General features: G+C 43.1%; 1 protein-coding gene across 1 annotated transcript in view; it reads left to right on the plus strand.

Annotated features, from left to right (window-relative positions):
* grip2b (glutamate receptor interacting protein 2b) overlaps nucleotides 1–13410 on the plus strand; it is a 157644-nt gene that overhangs the window by 60572 nt on the left and 83662 nt on the right. Inside the window, exon 12 of the mRNA XM_072280078.1 lies at nucleotides 13122–13308. Within this exon, the coding sequence (XP_072136179.1) occupies nucleotides 13122–13308 (187 nt within the window). The remainder of the gene's footprint in view (nucleotides 1–13121; nucleotides 13309–13410) is intronic.

Here is a 13410-nt window from a genome sequence, read left to right on the forward strand (position 1 = left end):
ACACATGTACTTTACTTTGATAAATTATAAATTAACTTTGATTTACTTTGAGTTTGTGTTTGAAGCAAACTCAAGGTGCAAACTTTGCATGTTTATTCTTGTCATAATTTCAGAAGCCTCTACTCCCTTTCATAACTCAGTATATTAACTCATGTCGGCCATTCAGGGACAAGACACTGATTTTACTGTTCATGATGGCCCAAGTAAAGCTTTGGAATTCAGCAAACATCAAGACAGAATGAAGCCAGAGAGAAGGAGTTATTACAAATTACAGCTTTGGGGGGCACGGGGTCAATTCAGCAAATTTAGATGATTACTATACGCAAACAATATGCAGTTCACATCCACTGAGTGGTTATGGTATCAACAGGAAATGACTGACATATCAATGCATGGGTGAGACTAGAACAACGGGTCGTGCATTAAGGGAGAAAGGTGAAATGTTTAAGGGGTCTCTGAGGGAATTGATCTTCACTCAGAGTGTGGCGACAGTGTGGGATGAGCTGTCAGCAGAAGTGATGGATGTGGATTTAACTTCAATATTTAAGGGAAGTTGGGATTAGTACATGGATGAGAGAGGTATCGAGGGCTATGGTCCAGGTGCACGTCAATGGGACTCAGCAGAATAACAGTAGATGGGCTGAAGAGTCTGTTTTTGTGATGTAGTGGCCTGTGACTCTATGTGCTGGATATGTTTGTGCACAGAACAGCAGAACCTTAGCACACTGCTTTTGCCACTTTATTAAGTACACCTGTACACCCACCTGCTTGTTAATGCAGGCAACACACACAAAATGCCGGAGGAGCTCAGCAGGCCATGGAAAAAAAGCATAGTCAACATTTCGGGCCGAGACCCTTTGGCAGGACTGGAGAAAAAAAGCTGAGGGGTAAATTTAAAGGGTGGGGGGAGGAGAGAGAGACACACAAGGTGATAGGTGAAACCTGAAGGGGAAGGGGTGAAGTAAAGAGCTGGGAAGTTGATTGGTGAAAGAGATGGAAGACAGGAGAAGAGGGAGTCATATAGAAGAGGACAAAAGATCATTGAAGAAAGAAAAGGGGAGAGGAGCACCAGAGGAAGGCAATGGGTGGGCAAGGAGAGAAGGTGAAAAAGAGAAAAGGAGAAGGGGCATGGTGAAGGGGGGGCATTAGTGGAAGTTAGAGAAGTCAATGTTCATGCCATCAAGTTGGCGGCTACCCAGACGGAATATAAGGTGTTGTTCCTCCAACCTAAGTGTGGCCTCATCACGACATTGGAGGAGGCCATAGATAGACATATTGGAATGGGAATGGGAAAAATGGGTAGCTACTGGGAGATCCCATTTTTTCTGGTGGACAGAGCATTGGTGCTCAGCGAAGCGGTCTCCTAATCTACATCAGGTCTCACCGATATACAAGAGGCCACACCGGGAGAACTAGACACAGCGTATGACCCCTACAGACTGATAGGTGAAGAATCACCTTACCTGGAGGGACTGTTTGGGGCCCTGAATGGTAGTGAGGGAGGAGGTATAGGGGCAGGTGTAGCACTTGTTCTGCTTGCAAGGATAAGTGCCAGGAGGGAGATCAGTGGGGAGGGATGAGTGGACAAGGGAGTCGGTAATGCCCCCCCCCTTCACCCTTCCCCATCTATTTTTCCTTCTCTCATCTTATCTCTTTGCCTGCCCATCGCTTCCTTCTGGAACTCCTCCCTGGTTTTCTTTCTTCCAGGGCCTTCTGTCCTCTTCTATCAGACTCCCCTTTCTCCCGCCCTGTACCTCTTTCACCAATCAACTTCCCAGCTCTTTACTTCATCCCTCCCCCTTCAGGTTTCCCCTATCACCTTATGTTTCTCTCTCCTCTTCCCCCACCTTTCAAATCTACTCAGCTTTTTTTCTCCCACCCTGCCGAAGGGTATTGGCCCAAAATGTCGACTGTACTTTTTTCTATAGATGCTGCCTAGCCTAATTAGTTCCTCCAGCATTTTGTGTGCATTGCTTGGATTCCCAGCATCTGCAGATTTTCTCTTGTTTGTGCTTGTTAATGCAAATATCTAATCAGCCAATCATGTGGCAGCAACTCAATGCATGAAAACATGCAGACACGGTTCAATTGTTGTTCAGACCAAACATCAGAATGGGGAAGAAATGTTGCAAGGTGGCGCTGGTGAGTCACAGTGACATTCTGCAGACTATATACAATACTTCTAAATATACCTCTGTTGAATTACTCTCACTGCAATCTGCAGCATGTAATTCCCTTTAAGCAATGTACTTTTAAATCGACTTGATGAACTACAAACTACACGATCTTCTGAAGGATTCGGTGGTCTTAACTCTCAAGCAAGCAGTATGGCCCCTTTAAGTGGAAGAAGTTTCTTTACCATAGCTGGAAGCGAGGCAGGAGGGGACGCACTCCAAGCCAGGCTGAAGCACAGAGGAATGAGATCCCATCTACCCAGCATCTTGTTGGCAAATGTGCAGTTGCTGGAGACCAAGACTGAGGACCTGAGTGCATGATTGTCGTAATGGAAGGAAATGAGAGATTGTTGTGTTCTATGTTTAACCAAGGCGTGGCTTACTCTCAGCATGCCAAATACAGTGATCAGACCTGAAGGCTACTCGATCACAGGATGGACCAAACTGCTGATTTGGAAAAGACAAAAGGTGGAGGCGTGTGTTTCATAATAAACTCTCGGTGGTGCTCCAATGTGGCAATTTTGTCAAATTTGTGTTTCCCTGACCTTGAACACTTAATGATTAAATTACATCTATTTTATTTACCTTGGGAGTTCTCATCAGTGATCCTCACTGGAGTTTACATACCACCAGCAGCCAACTATAATCAAACGCTTGAGTTACTGCATGATGCCATCTCCAAACAAGAAACGAGTCCATCCCAATGCATTTCAAATCATAGTCATGGAATTCAAGTAGGCTTGTTTGAAGAAATTCCTGCTTAATTACTATCAGCATATAACCTGTAGCACCAGAGGTTGCAACACATTAGACCACTGTTAAGATATAACTTTAACTGTCCAAACAAAGAGGAACCATCATGAACTCCCACAGCCGCTGATGATCCTGTGATTTCAGTCTCTGAGGCTGATGTGCAAGCAACCTTCAGAAGAGTGAACCCACAAAAAGCATCTGACCCAGAAGGGGCATGTGGCCAATTACCAAAGACCTTTGTTAATCAACTGGCTGGAGAGTTCACTGAGATCTTTAACCTTGTGCTTTGGCAGTCTATGGTGCCCATCTACTTCTAGAAGTCTTCAGTTATACCAGTGCCTAAGAAGAACATAGTAACCTTTCTCAATGACCATTGCCCAGTAGCAATTATATCCAAACTAATGAAGTACTTTGAGAGATTGGTAATGAAGCATATCAACTACTGCCTGAGAAGCGACCTGGATCTGCTCCAGTTTGCCTGCCGACACAACAGGTCCATAGTAGATTCCATCTCATTGGCTTTTTACTCAACCCTGGAACATCTGGACAGCAAGGACACATTCATCAGGATGCTCTTTATCGACTGCAGCTCAGCATTCAATACTCATCATCCCCTCAAAGCTAATCAACACGCTTCCAGATGCAAACACGAGGAAATCTGCAGATGCTGCAATTTCAAGCAACACACATAAAAGTCGCTGCTGAACGCAGCAGGCCAGGCAGCATCTCTAGGAAGAGGTACAGTCGACGTTTCGGGCCGAAACCCTTCGTCAGGACTAACTGAAGGAAGAGCTAGTAAGGGATTTGAAAGTGGGAGGGGGAGGGGGAGATCCAAAATGATAGGAGAAGACAGGAGGGGGAGGGATGGAGCCAAGAGCTGGACAGGTGATTGGCAAAAGGGATATGAAAGGATCATGGGACGGGAGGCCTAGGGAGAAAGAAAAGGGGGAAGGGGGAAAAATCCAGAGGATGGGCAAGGGGTATAGTGAGAGGGACAGAGAGAGAAAAAGGAGAGAGAGAGAAAATAATGTGTGGATATAAATAAATAACGGATGGGGTACGAGGGGGAGGTGGGGCATTAACAGAAGTTTGAGAAGTCAATGTTCATGCCATCAGGTTGGAGTCTACCCAGACGGGATATAAGGTGTTGTACCTCCAACCTGAGTGTGGCTTCATCTTTACAGTAGAGGAGGCTGTGGATAGACATATCAGAATGGGAATGGGACGTGGAATTAAAATTAACAAGCTTCCAGACCTTGGCTTCAGCTTCAAGACTTTGGTCTCAGTCCCTCCTTGTGCAGTTGGATTCTCAATTTCCTTACTTAGTTAGTTTTTATTGGCAACAACATCTCCTCCGTGATCTCCATCAGCACAGGTGCATCGCAAAGATCTGTGCTTAAGCCCCCTGCTCTTCTCGCTTTATACTTATGACCATGTGGCTAAGCACAGCTTCAATACCCATATTCATGTTTTCCGATGATACCAATGTTATAGGCCGAATCAAAGGTGGTGATGAATCAGCATGTAGGAGGGAGATTGAAACCCTGGCTGAGTATTGTCATAACAATAACAACCTCTTACTCAATGTCAGCAAGATCAAGGAGCTGATTGTTGATTTCATGAGAAGGAAGCCGGAGGTTCATGAGCCAGTCCACATTGAAGGATCAGAGGTGGAGAGGGTTAGCAACTTTAAATTCCTAGGTGTTATTATTTTGGAGGACCTGTCCTCAGTTAGCATGTACAGTGCCTGTAAAAAATATTCACTACCCTTGGAAGTTTTCATGTCTTATTATTTTACAGCGTTGAATCACAATGAATTTAATTTGACTTTTCTGACACTGATCAACAGAAAAAGACTCATTCGTATCAAAGTGAAAACAGATCCCTACAAAGTGATCTAAATTAATTACAAATATAAAGCACAAAATAATTGATTACATAAGTATTTACTCTCTTTAATACGACACACCAAACCATCACTGGTGCAGCCAACTGATTTTAGAAGTCACATGATTAGTTAAATGGAGATCACCATGTGTAGTCAAGGTGTTTCAGTTGATTGTGCTAAAAATATACCTGTATCTGGAAAGTCCAACTGCTAGTGAGTGAGTATCCCGACAAAAACTGCACCATGAAGGCAAAAGAACACTCCAACAACTCTGCAAAAAGGCTATTGAAAAGCACAAGTCAGGAGATGGATACAAGAGAATTTCCAAGCCACTGAATATCCCTTGGAGTACAATTAAGTCAATCATCAAGAAATGGAAAGAATAAGGCACAGCTGTAAATCTGCATAGAGCAGGCCATCCTTAAAAATTGAGAAACTGTGCAAGAAGGGACTAGTGAGGGAGGCCACCAAGTGACCTATGACAACTCTGGAGGAGTTACAAGCTTCAGTGATTGAGATGGAAGAGACTGTGCTTACAACTGCTGTTGCCCGGGTGCTTCACCAATCACAGCTTTCTGGGAGAGCGGCAAAGAGAAAGCCACTGTCAAAAAAGATTCACATGAAATCTTGGTTAGAGTTTGCCAGAAGACAAGTGGGAGGCTCTGAATTCAACTGGAAGAAGGTTTTATGGTCTGATGAAACCAAAAGTGAACTTTTTGACTATCTGACTGATTACATAAGCCAAACACTGCACACCATTGAAAACTCACCATTCCTTCTGTGAAGCATGGTGGTGGCTGCATCATGCTGTGGGGATGCTTCACTGCAGCAGAACCTGGAAGGCTTGTGAAGGTAGAGGGTAAAATAAATCCAGCAAAATACAGAGAAATCCTGGAGGAAAACCTGATGCAGTCTGCAAGAGAGCTGCGACTTGGGAGAAGATTTGTTTTCCAGCAATACAAAGACCCCAAGTATAAAGCCAAAGCTACACAGGAATGGCTTAAAACAACAAAGTTAATGTCCTGGAGTGGGCAAGTCAAGTCCAGACCTCAATCCAATTGAGAATTTGTGGTTGGACCTGAAAAGAGCTGTTTACTCACAATTCCTGTGCAATCTGACAGAGTTTGAGCAGTTTTGTGAAGAAAAATGGGGAAAAATTGCAGTTTCCAGATGTGCAAAGCTGATAGAGAGCTATCCATGCATACTCAAGGCTGTATTTGCTGCCAAAAGTGCATCTGCTAAATACTGACTTAACTAGTAATCTTTCTTTAACTGATTATGTGACTTCTAAAACCAATTGTCTGCACCAATGATAATTTAGTGTGTCATATTAAAGGGGAGGGGTTGAATACTTATGCAAACAATTATTTTGTGTTTTATATTTTTAATTAATTTAGATCACTTTGTGGAGATACGTTTTCACTTTGACACAAAAGAGTCTTTTTCTGTTGATCAGTGTCAAAAAAAGTCAAACTAAATCCACTGTGATTCAATGCTGTAAAATAATAAAACATGCACACTTCCAAGTAGGGTAAATACTTTTAATAGGCACTGTGTGTGCAATTATGAAGAAAAAACGGCAGCACTTTCACTTAGGAATTTGTGAAGATTCAACATGACATCTAAAACTTTGACAAATTTCTATAGACGTGATGGAGGGTATATTGACTAGCTGCATCACAGCCTGGTATGGGAACACCAATGCCCTTGATGGAAAAGCCTACAAAAAGCAGAAGATGTGGCCCAGACCATCATGGGTAAAGCCCTCTCTGCCACGGAGCACATCTACACGACGTTGTCACAGGAAAGCAACATCCATCATCAGGGACCCCCCACCACCCAGTTCCTGCTCTCTTCTCACTGCTGCCATCAGAAAGAGGCTTTAGTAGCCTCAGAACTCACACCATCAGGCTCAGGAACGGTTATTACCCCTGAACCATCAGGCTCTTGAACCAAAGGGGATAACTTCACACAAGTTCATGCCCCATCACTGACAATGTTCCCCCAAACTATGAACTCACTTTCAAGTATTATTCATCTCATGTTTTCAATATTTATTGCTTATTGATTTATTGTCGTTGTTATTATCATTAATAATAATAATAATATTTATTTATTTATTTTTGTGTTAATACTGCTTGTTGTCTTTTGACCTCTGGTTTAGCACCCAAGTTGGTGCAGTCTTCCATTGGTTCTATTGTGATTATTCTATTATGTGTTTATTGAGAATGCCTGCAAGAAAATGAATCTCAGGGTTATATATGGTGACATATGTACCCTGACAATAAATTTACATTGAATTTTAAATGTTGAAGTGTGATTTAAATAACTTTAACCAAGGAATATTTGTTGGTACCAGCCAGGGTGGTTTGAGTATCTCAGAAACTGCTGATCTCCAGGGATTTTCACACACAACAGTCTCTAGACTTTAGAGACTCTGTAAACACTAGAGTTTAGAGTTTACAGAGAATGGTGCAAAAAAAACCAAAATAAATCCTCCAGTGAATGTTGGTTTTCTAGGTAAAAATTTCTTGTTAATGACAGAGGTCAGAGGGGAAAGCCCAAACTGATTCAAGCTGTCAGGAAGGCAACAGCAACTTGTATAACCATACATTACAACGGTGGTGTGCAGAGTATCTCTGAATGCAGAACACATTGAACCTTGAAGTGGATGGGTTACAGCAGCAGAAGAAGACCACAATTGCTTAGTGACCACTTTATTATGTACGTCCTGTGCCTAATAGATACAGTATATATATTTTGCAAGTGTATACATCACTATCTATGTGCTCAATCCTGGGAGAGTTTTGGAGAAGACGTCTGGGGAGATTTTGGCTGCCATTAGTATGGAGCAAATCCCAGAGTGATCTTGGAGACAGTTAATAAGGAGCAGATTCTTGGGAGATCCTGGATAGGTTAGTATAGAACATATCCCGGAGAGACCTTGAATGTAGTTAGTACGGTGGATAGCCATCAAAGAGCTTGTTTACAGTTAGCATGGACCAGACTCCTGATAGCACTTGGATGCAATAAGCTTTTTTTTAAGAAGACTGCTTTTTAGAATTAGAATCAAAGAATAATTTGAGATGTGATGTATTGTGAGGGGAATCTGTATGGACACAACTGATGCTTATTGCCATTTGATTCCGCAAACATTTATGCTTCTCTTTATAGCTGTTCATGGAGGTATACAGCATGAAAACAGGCCTTTCAGTCCATTGAGTTTCATGCTGACCATCAAGCACCCATTTACCATAATCCTACACTAATAGAACATAAAATAATATAGCACAGGAATAGGCCCTTTAGCCTATAATGTTATGCTGAACTAAATAAATTATTTATCAAATATCCAACTAAACTAAACCCTGGTGCCTATAAAGTGTCAATAGCCTTTTGTTTCCTGCAAATTCATGTACCTATCAAAGAGACCCTTGATTGCCCCCAGCATATCTGAGAAGGCTCAGGAGCTTGAAGACTCGTACGGCCAGATTTGGGAACAGCTTCTTTCCAACTGTGATAAGACTGCTGAACGGATCCTGACCCGGATCTGGGCTGTACCCTTCAAATATCCGGACCTGCCTCTCGGTTTTTTTGCACTACCTTACTTCCCATTTTTTAATTTTCTATTTATGATTTATAATTTAAATTTTTAATATTTACTAATTTAACTTTAATATTTTAAATATTTAATATTTGTAATCCAGGGAGTGGGAAGCGCAGAATCAAATATCGCTGTGATGATTTTATGTTCTAGTACCAATTGTTTGGCAGCAATAAAGTATGAAGTAAAAGTATATCTCTACCACCATTCCAGGCACTCATAACTCTCTGTTAAAAAAATGCATCCCCTCCCTCTTGTATTAGATATTTCAACCCTGGGAGAAAGATATTGTCTCTATGTTTATGCCTCATCATTTATAAGTGTCTATCAGATCTCCTCTTAGCCTCAACCACTCAAGAGAAAACACCCCAAGTTTGTCTCCCCTCTCGTTTTATTGCATGGCCTTTAATCCAAACAGCATCCTGGTAGATCTCTTCTGTACCCTCTCCAAAGCCTCGACATCCTTCCTATAATGGGGCGACCACAACTGAATGCGATACTCCAGATGTGGCCTAACTAGATTTTTGTAAAGCTGCAACATACCTTCCCAAATCTTGAGCTCGATTCATTGGCTAATAAAGGCAAACCTGCCTTATAGCTTCTTAACCACCTATTAACCTATGTAGCTATGGACTTGGACCCATGATCCTTCTGCTCTTCTGCCACTGGTTAGGGTCTTGCCATTAACAGTGTACTAACCCTAAGATGAAGATTAAAGAGAGGATTGCTTTATTTGTCACAGGTACATCAAAACATGCATTGAAATACGTCCTTTGCATCAAATCAAGTTGGCAAGGATTGTTCTAGGGATGGCCTGCAAGTGTTGCCCTGCTTACAGCACCAACATAGTATGCCCACAATTTGCTAACCATAATCTGTACGTCTTTGGAATGTGAGACAAAACTAGCAGCTTAAGGAAACAGGGAGAAATTACAAACTCTTTGCAAACAACAGCAGGAATTGAACAATAATTGGTGATTGCTGTAAAATGATTGCGCTAATCGTTATGCTAACATGCGATCCCAACTCGTCCCAGATTCTTCCACTCACCTACACTGCAGCCAATTAACCTTCTGACCCGCATGACTTTGACATGGGGCAGGAAACTGGAGCTCTCACAGGATCACGGGGAAAGTGTACGAACTCCACGGGAGTGGGGGGGGAAGCACTAGAGGTCAGAATTGAACCCGTGTCACTGGGGTTATGAGGTAAGGTAACAACTCTATTGACTCCACCACCACTCTGCCACTCTGTGTAGATCCCTACCCATTAATGACCACATGACCACCAGGATGGTAGAAGCTGTTCAGAATTGACTTTGGTCCATTTTTAGCCATGCTTTCAAGTAATCTGGTAAAGTTTATCCACAGATATCGAAGACAAAATCCTCGGCTGGCTCCACAAAATGAATTCTGTTTGGAGTGCTATTAAAATAATTACTAATACATTAGCAAGTGCTCTTGTCAGTCAGATGTTAGCAAAATCCCTTGAACATTAATGAGTTAAATGGTGCATCAACCCCTTCGAGTGGTGTTAGTTGAAATAGGGGTGTAAACAATGTCACCCAGTGAGCTCCTGGTCTCTGTTGGTTGAATGCCTGGAATCTATAACAATTACCTAAACCACATGAATAATGAAACTGTGATTGATTAAATCTAAAATCTATAACTCAACAAGTCTTTGCAGTTTGAGGATGGCACATAGTAAATGGATTGGACTGAATGATGAATAATTCTAGCAACCTCACTGCTGAACCCATTTGATTGGTAAGGCACATTGCTATCATTAGGACAGTGCATGGGAAGGTGCTGAACCCAGCACTGGCAGTTAGCTTCACATCCAGGGGCAATTAATAAGTAGGAAAAGAAACAGCCATCTTCCTTGGCATAAAATTAAATCAAATGAAGAAAATATACCCAAATCTACCCGTTTTAAGGCCCTGAGTGTCGTGCGTCCATTTGAAGTTTTTTTGTTTCAGAGGAGATGAATTTTTAGGGACTAATTGTTGGGAAGCTTTTTTTAAAAATTTTTTGTTTGTCAGTCTTTGTGTGTAGTTTTTCACTGATTCTATTGTACTCTCTGTTCGTCTGTGAATGCCTGCAAGAAAACACATTTCAAGGTAGTATATAGTGACATATATGTACTGAGATAATAAATTTACTTTAAACTTTAAACTTTAAACATTTGGAGGCTCTACAGAATAAAACCCAAGGGCAGATGTTCTGAAGTAATTTATTGATGTGTTACAGTAGGTGGGAACATCAGCACAAAAATATTAATCCCAATCAAGCTTACTCCCTTCGCTCAGCACCCTCATTCCTAAGGATCTTCTGTCCCCAGACCCTCTCCATTTGCAAGATGTTTTACTGCCCAAGACACCCTTCCATTGCCATGAACTTCCTGGCCCCCAGGAACCCCACTATCCTGGGACATCCATTCCCTGGAAGACCTGCCCCTTCCCAATAAGACCCTATCCCTCGGACCCTCAATGCTGCCAGTTGACCCGGGGGGGGGGGGGGCGGGGGGGGGAGGCACAGTCAGTGACAGGACAATCAGGACTGAGCCAAACAGGTTTTCATTGCATGGATGGATGGGAGTTCAGGGTCGGGGGATGATGTGCAGGAAAGGAATATTTGTGAAGGGTGGGAAGACACTCAACCATTTAGGGACAGTTTCCTCCACTCCACCATCAGATTTCTGAATGGACAATGAACCAATATACACCACCTCACATTTTTTTTCTTTTTTTGCTGTCTTTTTGCACTACTTACTTAGTTTTTTAAAAATATATTTTCTTATTGTAATTTACAATTTTATTATGTATTACAATGCGCTGCTGCTGCAAAACGACAAATTTCACGACATAGGCCTGTGATATTAAACCTGACTCTGTTGCCATGGCATTAGGTTGGAGCCAGTGCATTGTGGGTAATGTATGGGGTGGTGTTTTAGGGAGGGTGACTGTTTTGGAGTAGTGCCATTGTTTCGAGGAGAGTCAGTGAGTTAGGGAAGTGCAACAGTTTGCTATGAAAGCAGTCAATGTGTATCAAGCAAAACAGGGATGGAAAAGGTGTCAGCATTTAGGGGCATTCATAGTATTTAGGGTCAGAGTATTCTGGTTGAGTTTGGGGGTGTGTTTAACAGGGTGGTGTGTTCATGGAGAGGGGCAGTTTATTGTGGGAATGTGCACAGCAGAACACTGTGTTCATGGAGTGGGCCAGTGTGTTGGGGAGAGGTGTCTATAGTGAGGCAGTGCTTTCAATGAGTGGGGCACTGTGTTGGAGAGGGAGTGTGTATAGTGGGCCATTGCGTTGGGGTCGATGTGCATAGCAGAGCAGTGTGTTTGGTGAGTGGGGTACCATGTTGGGGAGGGGTGTGTATAATGGTGCAGTGTATTGGGGAGAGGTGTGTATAGAGGAGCAGTGTGTTTGGTGAGTGGGGTACCATGTTGGGGAGGGGTGTGTATAATGGTGCAGTGTATTGGGGAGAGGTGTGTATAGAGGAGCAGTGTTTGGTGAGTGGGGTACCGTGTTGGGGAAAGGTGTGTGTAATGGGCCAGTGTCTTTGGTGCTGTGTTGGGGAGAGGTGTGTAGAATGGGCAGTGTGTTTGAGGGATGTGTACAGCAGAGCAATGTGCTTGTGGAGTGGGGTACAGTGTAGGGGAGGAAGACAGTGTACTGAGGAGAGGGGAAGTAAAGAATTGATCCTACACCAGAACTGATGCAGTTGTGAAATTGCCCAGTTACAGAAGACCCCTGCTTGACCTCTCCCACCCTCTTTGCAATGCACTGGAAGGAGCTGAGCATGGGGAGCAATGCCTGTCCCACATCCCTATAGCAGCCACTGTGCTGCATTGCCAAGGGGAACTGATTCAGAAAGTGCACAGTTACAAACTCCCCAGTGCTTGAGATGGGGCTGCATCTTTCAGTATCCAGCCACACAGCTGAGGTTCTTTGGAGGTGTTGCAAATGAAGCAAAATCTGCAAAGCCCTAACAATCACAATGAGACAGTAAGACATCCTCTACTTAATGGTGACTAAACATTGGCCTGAATCGGTGGGGCAACCACCTTTATTTTAAGTAGTTGCCATGAGATTTCTTGAGGGAGCAAATGGTGTCTCGGTTTAGTTGTCTGTCTGAAAGGCAGTGCATCCCACTGTGTGGCACGTGTTGACTGGATACAACGGATTATTTAGGGATGCTGATGGTGTCATGAACCCAATTCCCCTTCACTGCTGGCATTCAGAACACATGTCCAAAGGCATCAGTTAGCAGGCTCAAGTTGTTGGAATGGCTGTGTCAAAAGGAGGAAGATTAAGTGGCTTATTGCTGGGTCACTTGATTGTGGTTCAGCCAACTATTTTGTGACCCCTTCCTCAGCATGAGGTATCAGCGGGGCTCCTAAAATGCTGAAGATCTGTTCCTGTTATAAAGTGAGAGGCTAAGATTTGAGGGGGCAATTTTTTCATGTAGAATATGGTGCATTTATGGAACAAACTCCCAGAGGGAGTAGTTGAGGCAGGTATAGCAACAACATTTAAAGGACACTTGGATAGGAACGGTTTAGAGAGACATGGGCCAAGTGCAGGCAAAGCAGACAAGCTCAGGTTGGCATAGACAAGTTGGGCCGAAATGCTGCATTACTCTATGACTCTGAATGCCACTGTTCATGGTGCTTAACCCTGACCTTTTTGCTCTCTAGTGTCACTGGCCTCGAGCACTATTGGCCTAGGAGGACAAATCGTGCACACAGAGACGACGGAAATCTTTCTAAAGGGCGATCCACTGAACGGATTTGGTTTGCAGCTTCAGGGAGGAATCTTTGCCACCGAGCCCCTCTCTTCTCCGCCGCTCGTACGGTTTATCGAGCCAGACAGTCCTGCGGAAAGGTTAGGTCTTCTGATGTTATTGTCTGTCGATAACCACTGAGAAACAAAACCAGACTGACAACTTGCTTTACAAACCACAATCCTTGTTCGGCAGCTTGTCCA

Source organism: Mobula birostris, chromosome 16 (genome assembly GCF_030028105.1).
Source record: "Mobula birostris isolate sMobBir1 chromosome 16, sMobBir1.hap1, whole genome shotgun sequence".
NCBI lineage: Eukaryota > Metazoa > Chordata > Chondrichthyes > Myliobatiformes > Myliobatidae > Mobula > Mobula birostris.